Below are 25,287 nucleotides of genomic sequence, written 5' to 3'. Positions count from 1 at the left end.
GTGGTCCCCAGGAGCCCTGAGGTTGTGTCCACCAGATTCACTTTTTCTCAGGAAATAGAGAATCACTGAGTGTGCAAACAAAGTGGGGTTCCATGACACCTCTACCCTCTGGGGCCACAGGCTGCCCTGCACTCTTGCTTGGATGGGTGCCTAGTGGTAGCTCCTGGGGAGAGGACCCCCTGAGTTGATCTGGAGAAGACCAGGTTAGGGTCCATTTAGACAGAACACACATGGCTCAGGTGAAAGGAGTGACACACGTGTGTTGTGGGGGGCAAGGCTACGGTCCCGCGGGCCCAACAGGACAAAGCTCTCAGTGCGTGAGGCTGGTGACAGGGCCCTTCTTTACGAGAGCAGCGCGAGGGTGAAGGCGCTTCCTCCTGCGCCCAGGAATGCAGCGGCGGTTCTAATTAGAAGCCAGCGAGGGAGCTGGCGGCCGCGGGCCCTCTGGACGCGCTCCCTGGCTTCCCCCACGGCTGGTGGCGCAAGCGTCAGTGTCCCCGCGTCCGAGGCACGCTCGGCGCAGCCCGCGCTCTGGGGGCACCGAAGCTGCAGGTGACACGCGGGTGCGGGACGCACCAGGGTCTCCGAGGCGCGTCCCTGCCACTCTACCGCCAGTTCCCGGCCCCCGGCCCCGCCCCATCCACCCTTCCGCTCCGCCCGCCTGGCTGCGCCTGGACCGCAGCTCCCACCCCGGGCGCCCCCGCTCTTGAACAATCTCGAAGAGAAAAATTATTATCGGATTAGATGTACTTGGGCTCGCTGGGTCTCCCCCTTCCCCTCGGCGTAATTATTATAATTCCAGGCAAGCCGTCGGAAAGGGTTCCTGGGAGGGTGTGTGCAGAGCGCGCAAGTGTGTGGGGAGGCTTCTCTCCAACTCTGAGTCTCTTCCAATGGCGCGCCCGGCCCCTCGGCGCCCGCTTTCCCCACAGGGGGCTTGGGGTGACCCTGACTGTGAGGGTCCTGCCTCATCAGATGCCAGGAGGGAGAGTCACCCTGACCCGCCTCCCCGCATTTGTGCTGTAAACTCTCGGGATCCTTCCCGCAGTTTGTCTGCACTCCCATGACCAGCTTTAGGTTGGTCTTACAGGGATGTGCCTGGTCTGGGGCAGAGGACAGAGCGCCCTAGCCTTCTCCGAGGTGGGTTCCAGGGCCTCTCCCTCAGGAAACCTCAAACTCGATGCTCACTCCCTCTGCACCTCTCGGCAACTCCTTCTGGCTATGGGAGTCCAGGCCAACGGCTCACAGACAGGGCCCCTCGGGACACTGTCGCCGGGAAAGCGGAGGGAGGCACGGAGAGCCTGGCACTGGCCCCACTGCGCCTGCCGCTCCTGGCCAGTCCCCACTGCTGTCTTTACGTAACTGCGCTGCCCCGAGCTGTTCGGTCTTGTCTCAACGACTTTGTTTTAAGGTGTGTGTGTGTGTGTGTGTGTGTGTGTGTGTGTGTGAGTAAGACACGGTCCTTAAGAAAAATCTCTGGCGGATTTCTCTCTCCCAGCTCGCCCTCCCCGCTTCGTTTGGACTCAGGCTGCCCAGACGTTCGTGACATCTGTGAGGACCCTTTTCCCGCCCCTCTCCAGCCCACTGTTCGCCTCGTCTCTCGCCGGGGCCCCTCTTGGCCCGGAGATCAATGTCCCCGGAAGCTCCGCCACCCGCATCCCAGCCCTGGCCCGAACAGGTCAAAAGAGGCCGCCAAGGGAAACCACCGGGTGCCCACGGCCCGCGGAATCGAAGGGGTAGGGCGTGGGCTCCGGGCCACTGCGGGCCCTGCCCGAGGGGATGGCGGCTGGGGGCGCACAGAGGCCGCGGCGAACGCGAGGAAGGCTCACTCACCACCAGATCGGGTAGCTGCCCAACGCCTGCTTCACGCTGTAGAGGAATAAGAAGTACCCAAGCGGGGCCATCGCGGGGAGGCAGAGCGCGGGCGCCAGGCGGGCCGGGGCCCTGGAAGCTGGCGGGCGGCGGCGCTGGGTCTTCTTGCTGCCACAGGGTGTGCGGGGTGCGCGGTTGCTCGCGGGTGTGCGGGCTCCGAGGGCGGCGCTGCGCCAGGTGGGCCGGCGGCGGGGCGGCGGGCCCCGGCCCAAGGCAGCGCGGGACGGCGGGGGCGGGGCAGCGCCGCGGGGGGCGCCCGCCGGGGCCCTGGCCGGGGCGGGGCAGGGAGGGCCGGGCTGGGGGCGGGCGGGGCTCTGGGAACTGGCGCTACGAAGGCGCTGGCCCCTCCCGCGGCCGCGGGATGCGCAGGGTGCGCTGGATGCACCCAATGTTCAGGAATTGCTGTCAGAAGCGGGGGGTGGGAGGGATGATAGGGAGGGAACTACCGCCTGCCGACCCACCTGGACGGCGTGGTCGGCAATCATCCTCTTTGAGCTCCCGGGCCGCGCCTGGCGTTTGGAGCCCTGCGCGCCCTGCGCTCACCGTGAGACGCGCTGTGCTGTTTTCGCTCCTGCTTCTGCTGTGTCTCGCGCTCTGTCCCTTGCCCCTTGTGGCCGGGCTGCCGCTCCCTTCCATCCATCTCTTTGCCAGTTCTTCCGAGGCCGGCCCTACAAGCCGCGCCTTGCTAGTCCGCTGGGATCCAGGCTGCCCGAGCAGCTCAGCCGACGGAGATGGGCTGGGCTGGGCTGGGAACGGCGGCCCTGGGGACAGCGGCTGAGTGGGCGTCCAGGGTGCAACCACGTACCTGAAGGTTAAGATTGAGAAACAGGTGGTGACGCCCCCACTTTCTTCCCACACCCCACCAGGAAACAGAACGCGGAATCTCCTGGTATTTTGAGGTGGCGCGCGCAGCGCAGCAGCTGTGCCCTGAGCTCTGGGACCTCGGATCACCGGGTCTGACAGGGCCCAGAAGGGATTTCTGACAACGGAGGTAAGCCTTATGGTTCTGCTGACGGGGGAGGGGGAGACCAGAAAGGGACAGTGACTTATCCAAGATCTCACGGAGTGGCTCTCTAGCTCTCCAGCTTGCAGTCCATAGTGTGGCTGTCTGCATATTCATCCGTAGCCCAGGGAGAAACAAGAGCTATTATTTGGGGAGGAGAGGGAAGAGGTCACCCCTCACTCCAGTTTTCCCTGGTGCACATGATAATAACAGGTGAGATGCTTGCGCCCATGGGAGACTGGTCGGTTTCAATTATGCTGTGAGGAGAGCAGAGCGGGAATTCGTGTCATTGTTTGGGGTCTGGGGGAAGGGGAGTAGAACTGAGCCTAGAAATCCTAAGCGGGGGCTCTGCCATGATGCCGCTTTTCCTATGACCACTGCTCAGTCAGCCTCTGAGTTGTTACACTGTACAGTGTGGTCTGCAGAATGTGTCGGCCCCATAGAGGGTTCCCACAGAGAGGCCCCAGTTCAGGGGTGGCTCGATGTCCCTTGAGATTTAGTACGGGCTGGAGACCCAGAGGCAGGTTCCACCCCCAGCATGCTGCCTGCTCATCTGCAAAGGGAGCCCTGGGGCCTGTGGATGCCGGCCCCGTGGCACCTGGTGACTTGCATCAGGAGCCCTTTCCCCATGTGGAGCAAAGTCTTTGTATTTCCAGGAAAGCTCTTTTCCCTTCACCAGCTTTGGGATCCAGTTTTGTCTATGCATGCTCCTCCCTACACCCCTTCACTGAGTCAACAAATGCCCTCCACCCACTGAGGGAAGGAGAAGGGATTCTGGAATGAGATGGGTGGGCAGGAGGGAGCTAGATTGTCCTCCGGACTTCCACTCTCTCTCAGAGAAAACTCCGCCCAATTATCAAATTACTGGGGACTTGGGCTGTGGGGGTGGGGTGGGAGCCACACTGCAGCTCCTACCCCTGCCTCCCCAGGTGCTCGGCCTGCCTGGGATTAGAGCTTCGACGAGGAACCCCCAGACACAGGGGTGGATCCATACACAGGGGTGGCCATCCCACCGGGATGGAGCAGGTAGGTCTTGCCTCTTCAGTCCTCCATCCTGCCCCTCACCTGCTTGGGCCCTCTAGGCTCCCCCTGCTGCTCTCCTCTTTCCTGGGCCTTGTCATCTGTGGTGCTAGGTGGTGGGGAGGGAAGAAAGAGTGAAAGGTGAACGCTGCCACTCCCAGGTGAAGCCTCCCTGTTCTGGAGAGTTACCTGAAGACACGCATCATAGCAAGCCTTCCAGAGAGCATCAGCCAGGGAAGCTCTTCCATCACCCCATTTTCTAGGAGCCGTCGAAGCCCTTGAGTCTGTTTCCTGCAAGCCCAGGAGCATGGGGCGAGGCCATCCCGGGGTCGATGTGGAGAGGAACACAGGTGCAGGAAAGGGAAGTTTCCACTACAGTTGGGTGGTGAGGTTCTTTCCCACTCCCTTACTTTCAGCTGGAAATTCTGTACCCTGACTGGAAGAGAGAGACATGCTTCCCCCCCCCCCCCACACACATGTCTGCTTGTGCCCCTGCTTGCCTGGCCCTGGCCACTTCCCTCTCAACTAAGCTTCCCTTTCAATTAAGCTGCTGAAGGGAAGTCCTTCCTGGCAGCGCCCTCTGCTGTCATCCTGAGGGAGTTTCCCTGACCTACCCAGGGCCACAGGTCTGATCCCACAACATCCCATCTCCCCTTTGTGGATGACTCCTGAGGAAAGATCCTGTTTTTGCACCACTGTAGACTGGAAGAGGCCCATGGGAGCTGCTTTCTTTCCAGATAGGCCTGAGGGGAAAGAAGGTTTGGTCCCAGGACCTCTGGGTGGCCCCTGCTGGGGTCAGGGATGGTGAGGACCTGGTGTGGGGGCAGGCCAGATGGGAGGGCAATTTGCTATCTGAGGTGTTGAGCTCCCTATCTGTGGTGGTGTTGAAATCCTTCATGGCAGGTATCAGGTGGAATTTTGTAGTGGTATTTCTTGTATTGGGGAGGGGGACGCCAGGCTTTCAGACACTAATTGCCTAATCCTTAACTTCCTTCTTTCCCATAAAGAAGTTGGAGAGGCAGGAAAGGATGTGGGCCACCAGGGGCTGGAGGTGGGAAGCCCATAGCTATGCCCTCAGAGGGACCAAGTGCAGACAGGATGGGAGTCTCAGATCAGAAGCAGGGGTGTTCTTCCTGCCCCTTCTGGAAGCTTTCCTCACCTACTGTGTGTGTGTGTGTGTGTGAGAGAGAGAGAGAGAGAGAGAGAGAGAGAGAGACTGACTCTGGGGCACCTGCTCCTCAGGGGTGAGGTCCTTGCACTCCCAGCAGAGGGTTCAGGCTTTCTGTCCATGCTCAGTCATCTTTTCAGAGTGCCCCAGGCCAAAAGACATACCTGACAGTTTTTTAAAAAATATATCTTTTTATTGATTTTAGAGAGAGAAAGGGAGAGGGAGATAGAAACATCAATGATGAGAGACAATCATTGATCAGCTGCCTCCTGTACACCCCACCCTGGGAATTGAGCCCGCAACCCAGGCATGTGCCCTGACCAGAAATCAATCTGTGATCTCCTGGTTTGTAGGTCAACAACCACTGAGCAACACTGGCTGGGCCATACCTGACAGTTTTGTTTAGCAAGTCATTAGGTCCAAAAACCATAATAATGAGTAGTTCTTTTTTAAAAAAAATTACATAAGTTAAAAGAATACTGTTTTTATTTCATTCTCACATAACTGCAGTTACCAATGGGAAGCTGTGCCCGCGCAGTCGGCAAGAAAACCTTATTTTCTGTTCCTTGTGGATTTTCATTGGTACATGTTTTTTTTTTAAATCACAGCATCAGCCAGAAAGCCAGCTTCACAGAGATGTGATAACTTCCAAAGGAATATGGCCCATCCCAGCTAAAATACAGCTCCCTAGAGCCAGTAGGTGTCTTTCCTGCAGATGACAATATTGCTGTGCCTCCTGTGAGTGTGCAGTGCCCTAGGAATTTGCTGCAATGGCCCAGGGTGCCTTGGCACATAGTTTGGAAACCATGGCTCTAACACAAGTAGCTGGGAGTGGCCCCCAGATGCATGGTCCATTTCAGCTGCTCTGCCTCCCCATCTCTCCCCTGATCTCAGATGCACTTCTTGGAGACCCCTGCTGCACATCTAATCTGGTTGTGTGTTTCTGGATCTTTCCATTGTCCTATATCCTTTTTTCTTAGTTTGTGGGCATATTGTGTTTTAAGAGCCTCTCCTTTCTAGCCCTGGTCAATTTTTTTGGCTCTCCAGAAGGTTTTCCTTTTAAGGGCAGGCTGTTGGATCAGATGACTTCTCCAAGCCCTTTGAGACAGTGACAACACATGCTCTGGGTTCTGGGCTCTGCCCAGTACTGTGGTCCCTGATCTCACTTGGAACCCCAGAAGCATCTGTTTCCAAGTGGGCAGAGGTTCTTCACATCCCCAGAGGGAAGTGAGGCAGGATGGGGTCTCAGTCTCTGTGGATTAGGTGTTTCCCACAATCTGAATACCAGAGGTGGGACTTGAAGTTTATGAGGCCATGAAAAGCCAGGGTCAGGATGTAAGGGTGCGGTGGGGGCGTGTGCACTCGTCTTTCTGAGCTGCCTGGTGGATAGAGAGTGAGGTCCTTTCCATTCCTGAGAACTAGTCCACCTGTCTCAAGATATCCCACAGCAAATGCCCCTCTTGCAGTCACCATTTCTAACTACCCCTGGGAGCTCCATTTTGATTTTGATAGGATGCTCTGACTAGACCCTGTGACAATGACTGGATTCTTAGGTCAGCTCCTCCTTGTATGAGAAAGTAGGCTCTGAGTGAGTGGCAGAGACTGAGGAGTTAATGGGTGAGACCTCTGCTTCTGGACCCCACCCTCCAGAAACCCTCCACGTTAGCCTGTGCCTCTGGATGTCACGTGGGAGGCTGTCATCCATGGCACCCCCGGAACAAGACTCCTGTGTGCATCCCCAGCGTGCAACCCTAGCTCAAGTGGCTTTCTGTTGCATGATCTCCCATTCCCTGCTCCAGAAGGTGCAGCCATAAGACCTCTGCATCTATGATTCTCAGAGCTATTAGCAGTAGAAGAAAACAGAATTTGAGGATAAAAATTAGCATCATGGAGTTCTGGAATCCTGGACTCTAATCACAGTGGTTAGGACTGTAGATTAGTTTTCTAAGGCTCAGCTTCCAGGGGGCCTTGCAATCTTGGCTCTGTGGCCTTACTCATCTATAAAATGCAGGTGTTAGCCTTCTGTCTAATGTGCTGTTTTGCTGTGATGGCCAGATGGGGCCATTAGTTTGAGTGGTCACCTGTGGAAGATCCACTCTTGGGTCAACATTGCTACCTTGTGGAATGAGGCAGCAGAGTGGACAAGACACTGGGGCCACATTGAGGTCCCTAACCTATAGGCAGTGCCCACCTGGGCTCTGCTATGGGTGGAGGGAGCTTCAGTCGCTCCTTAGCTCTTGACCTTCCTGAGGCCTCTCTTCCTGGTAACAGGATGACCACAGTCCCAGAGGGTCTGCTTTACTCGTGTTGGGTAATTCACTTGATCCTGAGATCACTTGAGACACACTGTTACCATCCTCAGGGCATGAATGGGTGCTGAGGACCAGAGGGGTTGAGAGTGAGATTCATGAGGCCAGTGTTCAGAGGGTTAGGTGGCTCCCTGGCGGTATCCTTCTCACTGCCCTGTCACCCTGGCTAACGGTCTGACTTCTCTCTCCTTTAGTATACCACACCCCAAAGTGTCACCTTTGGAGCCTTCCTCAGTGATGGTGGGAGACACATATGTCTGTTGCTCTCCATCTCCACAGGTTGTGGGAGGCTGGGGTGTTACTTCCCCACATCTCTATGTTGGGCTCTGGGAGCCAGGACAGGTGGAGCCTGATCCTGGAAGGATGTAAGCAGGGTGGGGCAGAGGCCTAAGGCTGTCCAGGTCTCCACTGGCCACTCCCTTCCTCTTTTGCTGCTCTCTGGCACCAAATGTCACTTGATGATGTGTTTTCTCTAAGGTCATCAACCCCTTGGTCGGTGACATGCTTTTCTACCTGCTTACAAGACTTCCCTACCCAAGCAACCCCATCTCCCCACATCTCCACAGCCCAATCTGGTGCCCCTCCAGCAACTTCTTTCACTTCCTTCTGTAATTCCAGTAGACTCCCTCCTCTCTCATGTCATTGAGGGAAATTGAGGTCATCAGCTTCCCCATTATAACCTGCAGTGGAGCCTCCATCTCTCCTGTCTCAGAGGATGAATATGCCATCAGCCATGCTGGTCCAGAAAGTTTAGCAAAGCATTTGTTTTCATTCTCTCCAGGCTCAGCGACCATCCCTCTCTCTCTTAAATCTTCCATCTGCCCCTAGACCAGCTTCTTCCTCTTAGTCTGGAAGTGAAGTGCTATTTCAAATGGTATTTTTCTTTCAATTTCAAGTTCCATCATTTGCTGTTAGAATGTAAAAATATCATTGGTTTTAGTATATTGATCTTATAGCCTTCCCAAACTCATTTGTTAGTTCTAGTAGTTCTCCACCCCTATAGATTCTATAGGATTTACTACATAGACAATTGTGACAGTTTTGTATCTTTCAATTCTGGATACCTTTCATTTCTTTTTCTTGCTTTATTGCATTGGCTAGAAGCTCCAGGACAAGAGTGGATATCCTTGCTTTGTCCTTGATATTTGGGGACAGGCATGCAGTGTTCCATTTAAGCATGTTACCAGTGGTAGGCTCTCCATATAAGCCCTCTCTCAGGTTGAAGAAATTCCCCTGTATTTCTAGTTTGATGAGAGTTTTTGTCAGAATTTGTAAAGTGATTTTTCTGCATCTATTGAGACAATTATAGTTTTTATTATTTAGTCAGTTAATATATTGAATTATATTAATTGATGATCAAATAGCAAACCTTACATTCTGGGATAAATCCCTCTTGGTTATGATGTACTGTCTTCTTTATATATTGTTGAATTGGATATGATAAACTTAGTTAAAACTATTTGTTCACAGGAATATTGGTCTGGTATTTTCTTTTTTAATAATATTTTTGTCTGATTTTGGCATCAGGGTAATTCTGGCCTCATGGATTACTCAGATGTTCCCAACTCTTTAATTTTTTAGAAGAATTTGTAAAGAATTATTATTTATTTCCTGAATGTTTGGTATAATTCACCAATGTAGCCTTCTGGGCCTAAAGTTTTCTTAGGAAGAAAAGTTTCTACAAGAAGTTTTATAACTATATATTCAATTTATTCAATAGATTTAGAGCTATTTTGCTTATTTATTTTTGTTGAGTGAGCTTTTATATTTATATCTTTCAAGGAATTTGTTCATTTTGTAGAGGTTGTTGACTTGTTAATTTGATGTAGTCCCGTTTATTTTGGCATATAGATTATAATAAATCCCCTTTTACTTTATTATTATTTTAAAAAATTTTCTTTATTGTTGAAAGAATTACAGATGTCCTCTTTTCCCCCCATTGACCCTCTCTCCCCCATCCCATCCCTGTCCCAGATCTGCTCTGCACTATTGTCTGTGTCCATGAGTTATGAATATGTGCATATAAATTCCCTGTTTAATGTCTTCTTGACCCCCTCTCCACCCCATTCCCTCTGAGATTCATCAGTCTGTTCCATGCTTCTATGTCTTTGGAGATCTATTTTGTTCATCAGTTTATTTTGTTCATTAGAGTCTACATATGAGTGAGATCAGGTGATACTTATCTTTCTCTGACTGGCTTATTTTGCTTAGCATGATACTCTCCAGGTCCCTCTGTGCCAGTGGTTCTCAACCTTGGCTGCACATTAGAATCACCTGGGAATCTTTTTAAAATCCTGATTTCTGGGCCTCATCCTTCGGAAATTCTGTTTCTTTGTTACTAATGTTGTGGCCCCACCCCATAACAAAGAAACAGAACTTCCGGAGGATAAGGCCCAGAAGTCAGGATTTTAAAAAGATTCCCAGGTGATTCTAATGTGCAGCCAAGGTTGAGAACCACTGCTCTATGCTGTCTCAAAGGGCAAGAGATCCTTCCTTATTATTGCTGCATAATGTAAATATTCCGTTGTATAAATATTCCACAACTTTTTTTATCCACTCATCTACTGATGGGCACTTGGGCTGTTTCCAGATCTTAGCCATTGTGAATTGTACTGCTAGGAACATATGGATGCATACATTCTTTCTGATTGGTGTTTTGGATTTCTTAGGATATATTCCTAGAAGTGGGATCACTGGGTCAAATGGCAGTTTTATATTAAATTTTTGAGGAGACTCCATACTGTTTTCCATAATGGCTGCACCAGTCAGCATACCCACCAGCAGTGCACTAGGATTCCCTTTTCTCCAGGTCCTGACCAGCACTTATTGTTGATTTGTTGATGGTAGCCATTCTGACAGGTGTGAGGTGATAGCTCATTGTTGTTTTAATTTACATCTCTCTGAGGATCAGTGACTTTGAACATTTTTTCATATGTCTCTTGGCCATCTGTATGTTCACTTTGGAGAAGTGTCTATTTAGGTCCTTTGCCTGTTTTTTAATTGGATTGTTTGTCTTCCTTTTGTTAAGTTGTATGAGTTCCTTATATATTTTGGGTATTAAAGCTTCATCAGCCCTAGCTGGTTTGACTCAGTGGATAGAGTGTCGGCCTGCGGACTGAAGGGTCATGGGTTCAATTCTGGTCAAGGGCACATGCACGGGATTCGGGCTTGATTCCAGAAGGGGGCATGCAGGAGGCAGCTTATCAATGATTCTCTCTCATCATTGATGTTTCTCTCTCTCTCCCTCTCCCTTCCGCTCTGAAATAAATAAAAATATATTTCAAAAGACCTTTATCAGATGTATCATTGCCAAATATGTTCTCCCATACAGTGGACTCCCTTTTCATTTTGCTGATGGTTTCTTTTGCTGTGCAGAAACATTTTATTTTGATGTAGTCCCATTTGTTTATTTTCTCCTTAGTTTCCTTAGCCCTAGGAGATGTATCCATAAATATATTGCTATGAGAGATGTCTGAGATTTTTGATGCCTATGGATTCTTCTATGATTTTTATGATTCCACAACTTACATTTAAGTCTTTTATCCATTTTTAACTTATTCTTGTGTATGGTGTAAGTTGGTGGTCTGGTTTCACTTCTTTGCAAGTATCTGTCCAATTATCCCAGCACCATTTATGGAAGAGACTGTTTGGACTCCATGTATGCTCTTAACTCCTTTGTAAAATATTAATTGAGCATTATGGGGGTGTGTTCTCTCTTCCCGTGGCCAGCGCCAAAAGAGAGAACGTGGGGGTTCAAGAAATCTTGAGTAGAATGCGACGAGGGTTAAGGAAGAATGAAAACGAACGAGACTGAGACAGAAATAGAGGGAAAGCTGGGCCTAGGTGTGGCGTCTGCCCTCTGACAGATGAACAGAGCCCAGAGCCAGGGCAGCAATTTTTATTTATAGCCAAATATCAGGAAGTTTTACTAAGGGTAAATAAAAGGGGATTGTGTGCATTCTTGTAGCTTCTTTGTAAATCGTCACCTCCGGGTGGGCCCGAATAGAATTCATTCCTGGTCCTTGACTGGATTTACATAATAAAAACCCATTCCCAGGAACCTGGGCTTTGAAAAGTCCAACTGAGGCATTCTCACCTCTTGGTTAGATATGCCCCCAAGATAAGGCTGTGCCTACATCATGGGTTCAGTCAACATGAACTTAAAAGAAAGCCCATGGCGCCTTCCCTGACAGGGGGCCCTCCACAGAGCATAATGGCTTGGGTTGATTTCTAAGATCTGTGTTCTGTTTCATTGCTATATATGCCAGTTCTTGTGCCAGTACCAGCCTGTTTTGATTACAATGGCTTTGTAGTATAACTTGATATTTGGTATTGTGATCCCTCCAACTTTGTTCTTCTTTCTCAAGATTGCTGAGGCTATTCGGGGTCTTTTTTAGTTCCATATAAATTTTTGGAATATTTGTTCTAGATCTGTGAAATATGCCATTGGGATTTAAATAGAGATTGCATTGAATCTTCAGATTGCTTTGGGTAGTAAGGACATTTTAATGATGTTAATTCTACCAATCCATAAACATGGTATACTGGAGGCCTGGTGCATGAAATTTGTGCACAGGTAGGGTCCCTAGGCCTGGCCAGTTGTCCAAAATAAGCTTCTATTTCTTATATATTTAAGGACCGTCACCTATATCGAGGTGCGGGGGATTCCCATATAGGTGCTGCTCCTAAGTGGGACATGCACAGGTGGTCTGGACCATCCACTTGAGGCTTGTGCCAATACCTTCTGGTCAGACACTTTCGCAGAGACAGCACCAAGATTTGAGCCGAGCCGAGGAAATTACACACAGACAAACAGGTTAGATGCAAGCACACAGGGGGTTTATTTACCAGTTCCTGTTGGGTCTCAGACGCTGGGAAGGATCCACCTGGTGATGCTCGCTGACACACACACAGGGGTAGACGGCGCCGTTGGCTGCTGGCTCTTTCGTCGATTGACAGTTAATTGGGCAGAGTTTCGTGCTGGGAACCGAGACGTGAACACACACAGGTCCTCACGCTCTGGCAACAGGAGAGCTATGAGCTGCTAGGTCGATCAGACTGTCTGATTATATACCCCTCTGTAGACGTGGTTTTCGTTGGTGTGTGTGTTATCAGCAGCTGCCATATGTGGATCCACCCGGGGTCTGCTAATCTATGGGTGTGTACAGGCTTTGGGCATTCCCATCAGATAGGTTGTTTATCAGTACTAGTGAGGTTACAAGGGTGCATTCTTGGGTCTCACACAGTATTCCTATATCTAACATTAATTACTATAACAGTCCACACAGGGTTACATGCTTTAAGTCTTACATTCTAAGGTCATAACATTAAGTTACATAATGATTACTATAACACCAGTGATCAGGGCTGATCTGCGAGTGACCAGTGGGGCAATCAGGGGGCTCCCGCCCACTCGCCGGCCCCATCCCCCTGCCGCTGTAGCCGGTTGCCTCCTTCTTCGGCAAGGAGATCAGGGGACCCCCGCTGGCACCTGCCTTGGGTGGCCTGGGGCCTGCAGACTGAGGGCAGCTCCTGCATTGAATGTCTGCCCCCTGGTGGTTAGTGCACATCATAGCAACCCATTGTTCCACCAGTCGTTCCTTGGTCAATTTGCATATTAGGCTTTTATTATATAGGATTCTTCCACTTGTTTACATCTTCCTCTATCTCTTTTTTCAACGTCCTGTAGTTTTCTGAGTACAAGTGTTTTACCTCTTTGGTTAAGTCTATTCCTAAGTGTTTTAATTTTTTTGTTGCAATGGTAAATGGGATTATTTGCTTAGTGTCTCTTTCTGAGAATTCATTATTGGAGTATAAAAATGCCATTGATATCTGGATGTTTATTATGTATCCTGCTACATTGCCAAATTCATTTATTAAATCTAGTAATGTTTTGGTGGAGTCTTTAGGGTTTTCTATTGCAACTAGTGGCCTGGTGCATGAAATTCATGCACGGGGGAGGGGATGTTCCTCAGCCCGGCCTGCAACCTCTCCAATCTGGGACTCCCTCAAAGGATGTCCTACTGCCGGTTTACAGGGATCAGGCCTAAACTGGAAGTCGGACTCCCTCTCACAATCTGGGACTGCTGGCTCCTAACTGCTCACCTGCCTGCCTGCCTGCCTGATTGCCCCTAACCACTCTGCCTGCTGGCCTGCTTGTCCCCAACTGCCCCCTGCCACTGGCCTGCTTGCCCCAAAATGCCCCCCTGCTAGCCTGATCACCCTAAAGTTCCCCCCCCTCTGCTGGCCTGCTCGCCCCCACCCTCCCTTCCCACTGGCCTGCTCACCCCCAACTGCCCCCCTGCTGGCCTGTACACTCCAAACTGCCCCCTCCCCCCGCTGTCCTGATCACCTCCAACTGACCCCCACTGATGACCTGCTTGCCCCCAACTGGTCCCCCTCCTGGTCTGCTTACCCCCAACGGCCCCGCCCCCCACCAGCCTGATCACCCACAACTGCCCTCCCCTCTTGGCCTCTAACTGCCTCTACCTCGGCCCCGCCACCATGGCTTTGTCCAGAAGAATGTCTGGAAGGTCTCCTGGAAGGTCTCCCAGTCTGATTAGCATATTACCCTTTTATTAGTATAGATAGAGGCCTGGTGCATGGGTGGGGGACAGCTGGTTTGACCTGAAGGGTGTCCCGGATCAGGGTGGGGGTTCCCTTTGGGCATGGGGTGAGGGGCCTGTGGTGGTTAGCAGGCCAGCTACGCCCCCATGGGGTGAGGGTCCCTGCTGGGGGGGCATGACCAGCCTGGGTGAGGGGCTGATGGCTGTTTGCAGGCTGGCCACACCCCCTTCAGGGTGGGGGTCCCCACTGGGGTGCTTGGCCAGCCTGGGTGAGGGACTGATGGCTGTTTGCAGGCTGGCCATGGCCCCGGGCAACCCAGGCTCCCAGACCCTCCTTGAGTGGAGGCCAGAGCGGCTGGAAGCAGGTATCTGGGATTTATTTATCTTCTATAATTGATACTTCTATAATTGAAACTTTGTAGCCTTGAGCAGAGCCCAGGTCTGGCCAGGGTAGGCAGGAAGCTTGGCTTCCTCCATCGCCGGGGGCAACCCAAGCCTCCTGTTCGCTCTAGCTCCATGGCTGCCAGCATCTTGGTTGGGTTTATTTGCATACTCGCTCCTGATTGGCTGGTGGGCGTGGCTTGTGAGCATAGTGGAGGTATGGTCAATTTGCATGTTTCTCTTTTATTAGATAAGATATCATGTCATCTGTGAATAATGAGAGTTTTACTCCCTCCTTTCCAATTTGGATGCCTTTTATTTGTTCTTCTTGTCTGATTTCTATGGCTAGGACTTCCAGGACTATATTGAATGAGTGGTGAAAACGGACATCCCTGTCTTGTTTCTGTTCTTAGGGGAAATGGTTTTAGTTTTTGCCCATTGAATATGATGTTGGCTGTAGATTTGTCATATATACACTTTATTTTGCTGAGATATGACCTTCTATTCCCCCTTTGCGGAGAGTTTTCATCAGAAATGGGTGTTGGATTTTGTCAAATGTTTTTTTCTGTCTATTGATATGATCATGTGAATTTTCTCTTTCAGTTTGTTTATGTGATGTATCATGTTTATTGATTTGTGAATATTGTACCAGCCTTGTATACTTTGTATAAAGCCTACTTGGTCATGGTGTATGATCTTTTCAATATATTGCTGGATCTGATTTGCTAATATTTTGTTGAGGATTTTAGTATCTATGTTCATCAGGGATATTGGCCTGTAATTATCTTTCCTTGTAGTGTCTTTCTCTGGTGTTGGAATTAGGATAATGCTAATTATTCTCTTATCCATAAAAAGAGTTTGGAAGTGTTCCTTCCTCCTGGATTTACTAGAATGTTTTGATGTGTATAGGTGTTAGTTCTTCTGTGTGTGTTTGGTAAAACTCCCCAGTGAAGCAGTCCGGACCCAGGCTTTTGTTTGCTAAGAGTATTTTGATGACTGCTTCTATTTCATCAGTTGTTATTGGCTAATCAAGTTTTCTGATTCTTCCTGATTCAGTTTTGGGAGATTGTATTTTTCTAAGAATTTGTCCATTTCATCCACATTGTCTGGCTTGTTGGCATATAGTTATTCATAGTATTTTCTTATATTGTATTTCTGTGGTGTCAGTGGTAATTTCTCCGCTTTCCTTTTTGATTTTATTTATTTGGGTCATCTCTCTCAGTTTCTTGATGAGTCTAGCTAATGGTTAATCAATCTTGTTTATCCTTTCAAAGAATCAGCTCTTGGTTTCATTGATCTTTTGTATTTTTTTTTTTTTTTTTAGTCTCTATGTCTTTTATTTCTGCTCTAATCTTTATTATTTCCCTCCTTATACTTACTCTGGGCTTTTCTTGTTGTTCTCTTTCTAATTCTTTAAGTTGTAGGGTTAGATAGTTTATTATTAAATTTTTTTGTTTTTTGAGATAGGCCTGTAGTGCTATGAGCTTCCCTCTCAGGACTGCACTTGTTGTGTCCCAGAGATCTTGGGTTGTTGTGTGTCATTTGTTTCCAGGAAGCTTTTTTATTTCTTTCTTGATCACATTGGTAACCCATTTGTTGTTTAATAACATGCTTTTTAGCTTCCATGTGTTTGAATGTTTTTGGGTGTTTTTATTATAGTTGATTTCTAATTTCATTCCATTGTGATCTGAGAAGATGCTTGATATGATTTCAATCTTCTTGAAATTTTAAAGACTTGTTTTGTGTCCTAACATGTGGTCTATCTTTGAGAATGATCCATATACACTTGAGAAGAATATATGTTCCACAGCTTTGGGGTGAAATGTTCTATAAATGTCAATTAAATCGATTTGATCCAGTGTGTCCTTTAGAGTCACTGTTACCTTGTTAATCTAGTGAAGTCAGTGGGATGTTAAAGTCACCTACTCTGACTGTATTGCTGTCGATCTCTCCCTTAAAGTCCTCTAGAAGTTAAAAAAAAATATTTAGGTGCTCCTATATTGGGTGCATATATGTTTACCAGGGTCATATCCTCTTGTTGGATCAATCCCTTTAGTATTATGTAGTGACCTTTATTGTCTCTTGTGATTGCCTTCATTTTGAAGTCTATGTTGTCAGATATGAGTGTTGCTACCCCAGTTTTTTTTCATTTCCATTTGCATGGAAAATTTTTTTCCATCCCTTCATTCTCATCCTGTGTGAGTCTTTTGGTCTGATGTGGGTCTGTTGTAGACAGCATCTAATTGGGTCATGTCTTTGTATCCAGTCAGCTACCCTATATTTTTTTATTGGAACATTTAATACTTTTACATTTAAGGTTATTATTGATAAGTACTTATGTATTGTCATTTTAATTCTGCCTATGTTTCTCTCCCTATTTCTTCTTATTACAGTAGTCCCTTTAGCAATTCTTGCTGTGATAGTTTGGTGGTGATAAACTCCTTTAGCCTTTTTTTTTTTGGTCTGGGAAGCTCTTTATTTCACCATTTATTTTTAAGGATAGTTTGCTGAATATAGTAATCTTGGTTTCAGATCCTTGCTATTCATTACCTTGAGTACTTAATGCGATTCCCTTCTGGCCTATAGAGTTCCTGATGAGAAATCAGCTGACAGACTTATGAAAGCTCCTTTGTAAGTTACAAATTGCTTTTCTCTTGCTGCCTTAAAGATTCTCTCTTTGTTTTTAATCAATAACATTTTAATTATGATGTGTCTGGGCATGGGCCTGTTTGGGTTCTTCTTGCTTGGGCCTCTCTGTGCCTCCTGAACTTGGGTAAATTTTTCCTTCACCAGGTTAGGGAAGTTTTCTGCCATTATTTCTTCAAACACATTCTCTATCCCTTGCTTGCTTTCTTCTCCTTCTGCCACTACTCTTATGCAAATATTGTTGTTTCATGTCCCACAGCTCCCTTAAGCTGTCCTGTTTCTTTTTAAAAAAATTTTTGGGGTTCTCTGATTATTTTTTCTCCCCAGTCTTCTAATTCACTGATCTAATCCTCAGCTTCCCCTAATCTTTAGTATATTCCCCCCAATGTGTTCTTTATTAGTGCTATGTCATTTTTTATTTCTGACTGGTCTTTTTCATAGTTAGTATATATTTTCTCATGCTGTTGAGCATCATTACCATTATTATTCTGAACTTTATATCTGATAAATTTGTTATTGCCATTTCATTTATCTATTCTTCTGATGAATTCTCTTGTTCTTTTCTCTTTTTTTCTTTTTCTTTTTGGTCTCCCCATTAGGGCTGCCTGTTTGTGTTTGTGTTTATGTATAGGTAGATGTACTATGACTCCTGATCTCTAGTGGTGGACTATGTCAGACATTGTTTCTGATTGGCCCTGAGTACCCTGTTTGGCGCTTCAGCAATCCACAGTCTGTAGCTCCTCTGCTGGGGCTAGATGTCTTCGGAAAGTATCAAGATGTTCATAAGGATCTGTTTTCCCTATTGCCAGGTCCAGAAGGAGATCAGGCAAATACTCAAAGCCTCCAGAGATCCACCTCTGCCTGCTGTCTGATTGTTATCAGCCTTGATTACTCTCAGGCTGTTGACCACAGGGTGAGGCAGGAGTTCTTTCAATGGGTGTGGCCACTCCCCCCCTACCCCTCCCTACACCCCCCCCCCCCCCCCCCCCCCGCTCAAAACCCACCTGGATAGCAAAGGTCTGCAGCATGAGTGAATGACTCAGCACAAGAAACCAGGGTGGTTGCCCTCTAAGTTCCAACCCCCAAGCCCCCAACTCTGGACTCTCTTCACACAGCTCCAGTTTGCTCTGCCCTCCCTCTGCTGGAGCCCAAGGTGAGTGGCTGCACACAAAATTTTGGGCATTGGCCCTTTAAGAGGGTGCCTGCATTTCCAACCATCTCTGGCTAGCAGATAGCAACCCTGCTGCTTTTCACAGCCAGGTGTTATATGGGCACCTTTATCAGTTCTGGTTCTCTGGGTTAGGGAGCCCAGCTTGGGGTTTAGACCACAGAGTTTTCAGTGGGAACCTCCCACAGCTGAGATATTCCTTTGGACCTTCAGCTGCTATTTGTGGGAGCCTGGCCAACCCTTTTGTGCCTCTGCCCTTCCTACCAGTCTCTTTATGATCTCCACTTTCCATCCTTCATTATCAAGGTTCTCTTCAGTTGATTTTTCAGGATGTTTTTACTCTATTTTAGTTGTATTTCAAATTTGGTCCTGGGAGAGTGTCAGTGTAGCTTCCATTTACTTTGCCACCATTTCCCCCCTAACACTATTTATTAAAGTGATTGCTTTACTCCATGTATGCTCTTATCTCCTTTGTCAAATATTAATTGAGCATAATGGCTTGGGTCAATTTCTGAGGTCTCTGTTCTGTTCTATTGATCTATGTGCCTGTTCTTGTGCCAGTACCAGGCTGTTTTGATTACAATGGCTTTATAGTATAGTTTGATATCTGGTATTGTGATCCCTCCAGGTTTGTTCTTATTTCTCAAGATTGCTGCGGCTATTCGGGATATTTTTGGTTCCATATAAAATTTGGAGTACTTGTTCTAGATCTCTGAAAGATACCATTGATAATTTGATAGGGATTGCATTGAATTTATAGATTGATTTGAGTTGTATGGACATTTTAGTTATGTTAATTCTCCCAATCCATGAACATAGTATATTCTTCCACTTGTTTATATCTTCCTCTATCTCTTTTTTCAATGTCTTGTAGTTTTCCGTTTACAAGTCTTTTACCTATTGGTGTATTCCAGTGTATCTTATTTTTGTTGTTGTTGCAATAGTAAATGGGATTTTTTTTTTTTTAGTTTCTCTTTTTGAGAATTCATTATAGATATACAAAATGTCATTGATTTCTGGATAATTTTATATCCTGCTACTTTGCTGAATTCATTATTAAACTAGCATGGTTTTTTTTGGGTGGAGTCTTTAGGGTTTTCTATGTCCAATATCATGTCATCTGTGAATAATGACAGTTTTACTTCCTCCTTTCCAATATGGATGCCTTTTATTTTTTCTTCTTGTCTGATTATTGTGGCTAAGACTTCCAGTACTATCCTATATAATAAAAGGCTAATAGGCAAATTTTCCCCATGGGCAGGAGTTTGACTCACTGGGAGTTAGATGTGCGCTGACCACCAGCGGGTGGCACAGAACATGGCGAGGGTCAGCGATGCGGCGCTGGCAGCTGGCGGCAGTGGAGGCACTACTGGCCCTGATGCGCCCCAGCGAAAGTGGGACCACGATGGGATGGTGGGGCAGGTGAGTGGGTGGCGCCAGGCCAAGGTGGGTGCGAGCAGGGGCCCCAATTGCCCTGCTGGATGCCCCACAGATCAGCCCTGATCGCCAGCCAGGCCTAGGGACCCTACCTGTGCACGAGTTTTGTGCACCAGGCCTCTAGTGTTGAATAAGAGTGGTAAAAGCGGACATCCCTGTCCTGTTCCTGTTCTTAAGGGAAACACTTTTAATTTTTGCACATGAAGTATAATGTTGGCTATAGGTTTGTCAAATATGGTGAGGTATGACCCCTCTATTCCCACTTTTCTGAGAGTTTTTGATCAAAAACGGGTGCTGGATTTTGTCGAATGCTTTTTCTGCACCTATTGATATGCACATATGGTTTTTATCTTTCATTTTGTTTATGTGATATATCACATTTATTACTTTGTGAATATAGTACCAGCCTCGTATCCCTGGGATAATCCCACTTGGTCATGGTGAATAATATTTTTATTTTATTTCTTATTATTTTTATTATTATTATTATTTTTTTAGTAATAACTTATTTATTTATTCATTTTAATAAATCTTTATTGTTCAGATTATTACAGTTGTTCCCTCTTTTTCCCCCCATAGCTCCCCTCCACCCAGTTCCCACCCCACCCTCTGCCCTTACCCCCCCTACTGTCCTCATCCATAGGTGTACACTTTTTGTTGCCGAGTCAAAGGTCATACACATGGAAAATGTAGCTATTTCCATCCGCGACATGTCCCTGTGTTCGGAAAGATCTCTCACGACTTGTTCACGCTCTACTCAGAAAGCATACGGAAAGACATAACGGCTTTTTAAAATAATGTGTCCTCTTATGTTTAAAATGAGGATTTCGTTACCAAAAGTGAGGAGAAAGCAACACTACAGCTGCTCTCGTCCCTCTTGCCCTTCGGGTGATAGTTGTGCTTGGGGCTGCATGCTGGTTCTCGGGCCATCGACGAAGCTGTCTGGGCTGCTCGTGCGGTTTTGCCGGCATCCCAGAGGCTATAGCAGCCTTGCAGGGACCGTCACAGCCTTGCAGGGGCTGTCACAGCCTCGCAGGGCCGTCTCAGCCTCACTGGGACCGTTTCAGCCTCACTGGGACTGTCGCAGCTTCACAGGTGGCACCGCAGCCTTGCAGGGGGCGCCACATCCCATGTTGGGGTTGAAGGTGTGAGTCAGAAGCTCCTCTTGCTGTCTCTCCTGTTGGAAGTTTCTGAGAGCCATCTGTAGGTGCTGGGCATCATACTTTAACTGGTCAACACGAAGTTTGGCATTCTGTCTTTTGTTGGGAGGCTCCTTTCTGGACAAAATCTCCAGGCTTTCTAGCTGGTTGAATATCTGGTATGCTTGCTTGGGTTTTGTTTTCTATTAAGTTCACAGACTGCTTGTCTGCCGTCTCCTGGTGTCCCATGTGAGACTGGATCTGGTGGACCTCCTTGTGCGTTTGCTGGTACAGTGGTTCCATGTCACTGGCCCAGCCGAGTCCGGCTCTGGCTTCCTCCGAACCTGAGTCTGCTTCTTGAGTGTGTCCCTTATGGGTGCAAGGAGTTGAAATCTGCAGTTTGTTGGGTTAGGCTGTAAAAGCACTGGTGGCTCCTTTTGTGCCTCTGGCACAGCTTGGGTGGGGATGTAAATTGAGTAGGGTGGGGTCTCAGGGAGTCACCAGGGTGGAGCAAACAGCAATGGCATCTCTGCAGCTCCTTGCCTCTCCACGACTCCGTGACTCTGAGTCCCCGAGTGTCGTGAGAGAGCCACCCTCGCTTTCTGACCCGCTGCAAGGCTGTCCTGCCTCTCTCCATAGGGGTCTGGGACCTCAGAATCCCGCCCCAAACAAGCTCAGTGGATTCGAGAGTTTGTAACCCCTTCCGATTGAAAAAAACCGTGCATCTAGTTACAGCCCGCCTGGCGCGCGACTCCCTACCTCTGTTCTTGGTGCCTCTGCATATCCTACTCAGTCTCAATGCACTTCTTTCTTTCCTTCCAGTTGTAGAACTTCCACTGGGCCAGCTTTCCCATGGTTCTGAATGATAGCTGTTTGTCTTATAGTTGGTAGTTTCAATGTTGTTGTGGGAGGCAGCATGCACAGGTCTATACCTTATGCCGCCATCTTGGTTCTCCTCAATCGTGAATAATATTTTTAACATATTGTTGGATCCAATTTGCTAATATTTTGTTGAAGATTTTGTCATATATGTTCATCAGGGATACTGGCCTGAATTATCTTTCTTTGTAGTGTCTTCATCTTGTTTTGGAATTAGGATAATGCTGGTCTCATAAAAGAGCTTGGAAGTGTTCCTTCCTATTGAATTTTTTGGAATTGTTTGAGGAGGATAAGTATTAGTTCTTCTTTGACCATTTGGTAAAACCCCTGTGAAGCTGTCTGGTCCTTGACTTTTGTTTGCTGGAAGTTTTTTAAATTACTGCTTTATTTTCCTTAGTTGTTATTGGTCTATGCAGATTTTCTGATTCTTCCTGATTCAGTTTTGGAAGATTGTATGTTTCTAGTAATTTGTCCATGTTACCCAGGTTGTCCAATTTTTTGGCATATAGTTGTTTGTAACATTTTATTACAATCCTTTGCATTTCTGTGGTGTCAGTTGTTACTTCACCTATTACATTTCTGATTTCATTTATTTGGGTCCTCTCTCTTTGTCTCTTTTTTCCCCCCAATCTTTAATTTCTTTATTGATTAAGGTATTACATATGTGACCTCATCCCCCCACATAAACCTCCCCCCCAACCCCACTCATGCCCTCACTCCCCTGTTGCCTGTGTCCATTGGTTGGGCTTATATGCATGCATACAAGTCCTTTGGTTGATCTCTCCCCCTTACCCCCACCCTCCCCTACTTTCCCTCTGAGGTTTGACAGTCTTATCGCTGCTTCTCTGTCTCTGGATCTATCCCTTTTCATCAGCCTATGTTGTTCACTATATTCCATAAATGAGTGAGATCATGTGGTATTTATCTTTCTCTGACTGGCTTATTTCACTTAGCGTAATGCTCTCCAGTTCCATCCATGCTGTTGCAAATGGTAAGAACTCCTTCTTCTTTACTGCAGCGTAGTATTCCATTTTGTAGATGTACCACAGTTTTTTAATCCACTCATCTGCTGATGGGCACTTAGGCTGTTTCCAAATCTTAGCTATGGTGAATTGTGCTGCTGTGAACATAGGGATGCATATATCCTTTCTGATTGGTGTTTCTAGCTTATTGGGATATATTCCTATAAGTGGGATCACTGGGTCAAATGGGAGTTCTATTTTTAGTTTTTTGAGGAAACTCCATACAGTTCTCCACAGTGGCTGTACCAGTCTGCATTCCCACCAGCAGTGCAAAAGGGTTCCTTTTTCTCCACATCCTCTCCAACACTTGTTGTTTGTTGATTTGTTGATGATAGCCATTCTGACAGGTGTGAGATGATACTGCATTGTCGTTTTGATTTGCATCTCTCATATAATTAGTGACTTTGAGCATGTTTTCATATGTCATTCGGCCTTCTGAATGTCCTCTTTCAAAAAGTGTCTATTTAGGTCCATTGCCCATTTTTTTATTGGATTGTTTAGCTTCCTTTTGTTAGTTGTATAAGTTCCCTGTAAATGCTGGAGATTAAACCCTTATCGGTGATAACATTAGCAAATATGTTCTCCCATGCAGTGGGCTTTCTTGTTGTTTTGTTGGTGGTTTCCTTTGCTGTGCAAAAGCTTTTTATTTTGATGTAGTCCCATTTGTTATTTTCTCTTTAGTTTCCATTGCCCTAGGATAGTGGTCGGCAAATTCATTAGTCAACAGAGCCAAATATCAACAGTACAACAATTGAAATTTCTTTTGAGAGCCAAAGTTTTTAAACTTAAACTACATAGGTAGGTACATTGTTATTAACTTAATTAGGGTACTCCTTAGGCTTAGGAAGAGCCACACTCAAGGGGCCAAAGAGCCGCATGTGGCTCGTGAGCTGCAGTTTGCTGACCATGGCCCTAGGAGCAGTATCAGTGAAGAAATTCCTTCGGCATATGTCTGCAATTTCGCTGCCTATGGATTCCTCTAGTATTTTTATGGTTTCTCATCTTACGTTTAAGTCCTTTCTCTTTGTCTCTTGATAGTTCATCAATATTGTTTATCTTTGCAAAGAACCAGCTCTTGTTTTCATTGATCTTTTGTGTTGTTCTTTTTAGTCTCTATGTCATTTATTTCTGCTCTAATCTTTGTTATTTCCCTCCTTATACTTACTCTGGGCTTTTCTTGTTGTTCTCTTTCTAATTCTTTAAATTGTAAGGTTAAAAAGTTTATTATAACTAGGGGCCTGGTGCACAAAATTTGTGCACATTAAAAGGGAATTAATTAGAGAAAATATTTTAATATTGCTATTTGCCCTTTCTCTATAATAGAAGTGTCAGAGATGAAAGAAAATTAGTAAAATGTATACAAAAATCTCCCTCCTGTCAGAGTCTGGGGCATGCCACAGGACCCAGAGTCAAGTCCTTGCCCACCTGCATGTGCCTCGAAATAATGGGAGACACAGACCCAACCTGCCCCAACCCCATCATGCCCCAAGGGTTGGGGTGCAGCCTCAGGTCCCCTGTCAAGCCCCACTGGGTGGGGGCGTGGCCTCAGGTCCCCTGGTGCAGCCTCAGGTCCCCCGGCCTGGTGCATGATGACTATTTGCATATTAGCTCTTTATTATATAGGATTTTTCTTGTTTCTTGAGATAGGCTTGTGGTGCTATGAATTTCCCTCTCAGAACTGCTTGGGCTGTGTCCCATAGATTTTTGTTTTTCATGTGTTCATTTTGATTTGTGTCCTACCTTATTTGTAATGGCCAAAAATTGCAGACCAACAAAATATCCCTCAGCAAGTGAATGGTTAGACAAACTTTCAATGTACTACCTACCAATAAAAAATAATTGATATGCACAGCAAATTAAATGGACTTCAAGGGAATTGTGCTGAGTGAAAAAGCCAAATCTGAACAGGTTGCATGCTGCATGATTTCACGTGTAGAATCTTCCTGAAATGACAAAATAATAGAGCTAGAGCATATTAGTGGCAGGGGTTTGGAATTATCAACAGGCACATGAAGATAGTTGTGTATTGGTGGAAAAGTTGTGCAGGGCCCTACCAGGCAGATACCAAGGGTGGGCAGTTGCGTTCTCATCAGGAGGCTGATCTGGGGACAGCACTAGCTGAGCTTCTCCTCAACTTCTTCTTTGTCCCGTCGGTCTTCTTCAGGTTACTGGCAGAACCCTAGTCCTTGTGGTTCCAGGCCAAGGTCCCCATTGTCCCAAGTGTTGGGAGGCCTGTGAGCTCTCCCTGTAGGATGGCCAGAGCCTGTCTGCCACTGCCAGCTCTCTGGTCCAAGCACATGGCCACCAGTTCCTGTTCCTATCCTTGCCCCACAGCCCTAGAGACCACACCGTGGGCTCCAGACCTGTATGCCTGCTTGCTCAGCACAAGACCCTGGGTGATCTGCTTCCCTGGTGTCCATATGATTCTCTAGTGTCCCCTGGCCCTCCTGCACTCTGTGACCTCCAGGCACTGACAATGGGGCACATGCATTCAGCTTGCTTTGCTCAGATGGGGAAAGGGCAGTGGGGAGCTTGCCTGGTTTAGGTGGACACTATAGTTAGCAAAAGGCACTTCCCCGCCATGGACCAGTCAGCTGGGTTCTGTCAGAGGAATGACTCAGGGAGCAGCAGTCTCCACCCATCCTTGATCTGGGAAAAACTGTGACATTGGAAATAAAAG

General features: G+C 47.2%; 1 protein-coding gene and 1 long non-coding RNA gene across 2 annotated transcripts in view; one reads left to right on the top strand and one right to left on the bottom strand.

The window, feature by feature from the left end:
* Positions 1-1,972, bottom strand: part of WNT3A (Wnt family member 3A) — a 61,188-nt gene extending 59,216 nt beyond the window's left edge. The window contains exon 1 of the mRNA XM_070416709.1: positions 1,831-1,972. Within this exon, the coding sequence (XP_070272810.1) occupies positions 1,831-1,901 (71 nt within the window). The 5' untranslated portion in view covers positions 1,902-1,972. The remainder of the gene's footprint in view (positions 1-1,830) is intronic.
* A 769-nt stretch (positions 1,973-2,741) lies between these two features.
* LOC139011264 (uncharacterized) overlaps positions 2,742-25,287 on the top strand; it is a 39,000-nt gene continuing 16,454 nt past the window's right edge. Inside the window, exons 1-2 of the long non-coding RNA XR_011471589.1 lie at positions 2,742-2,860; positions 3,802-3,898. This is a non-coding gene — a long non-coding RNA (uncharacterized lncRNA). The remainder of the gene's footprint in view (positions 2,861-3,801; positions 3,899-25,287) is intronic.

This window comes from Myotis yumanensis, unplaced genomic scaffold (genome assembly GCF_028538775.1).
Source record: "Myotis yumanensis isolate MYYU_CA2020_CCGP unplaced genomic scaffold, mMyoYum1.0.hap1 SCAF_5, whole genome shotgun sequence".
NCBI lineage: Eukaryota > Metazoa > Chordata > Mammalia > Chiroptera > Vespertilionidae > Myotis > Myotis yumanensis.
This window is presented reverse-complemented; position numbering and strand designations above follow the sequence as displayed.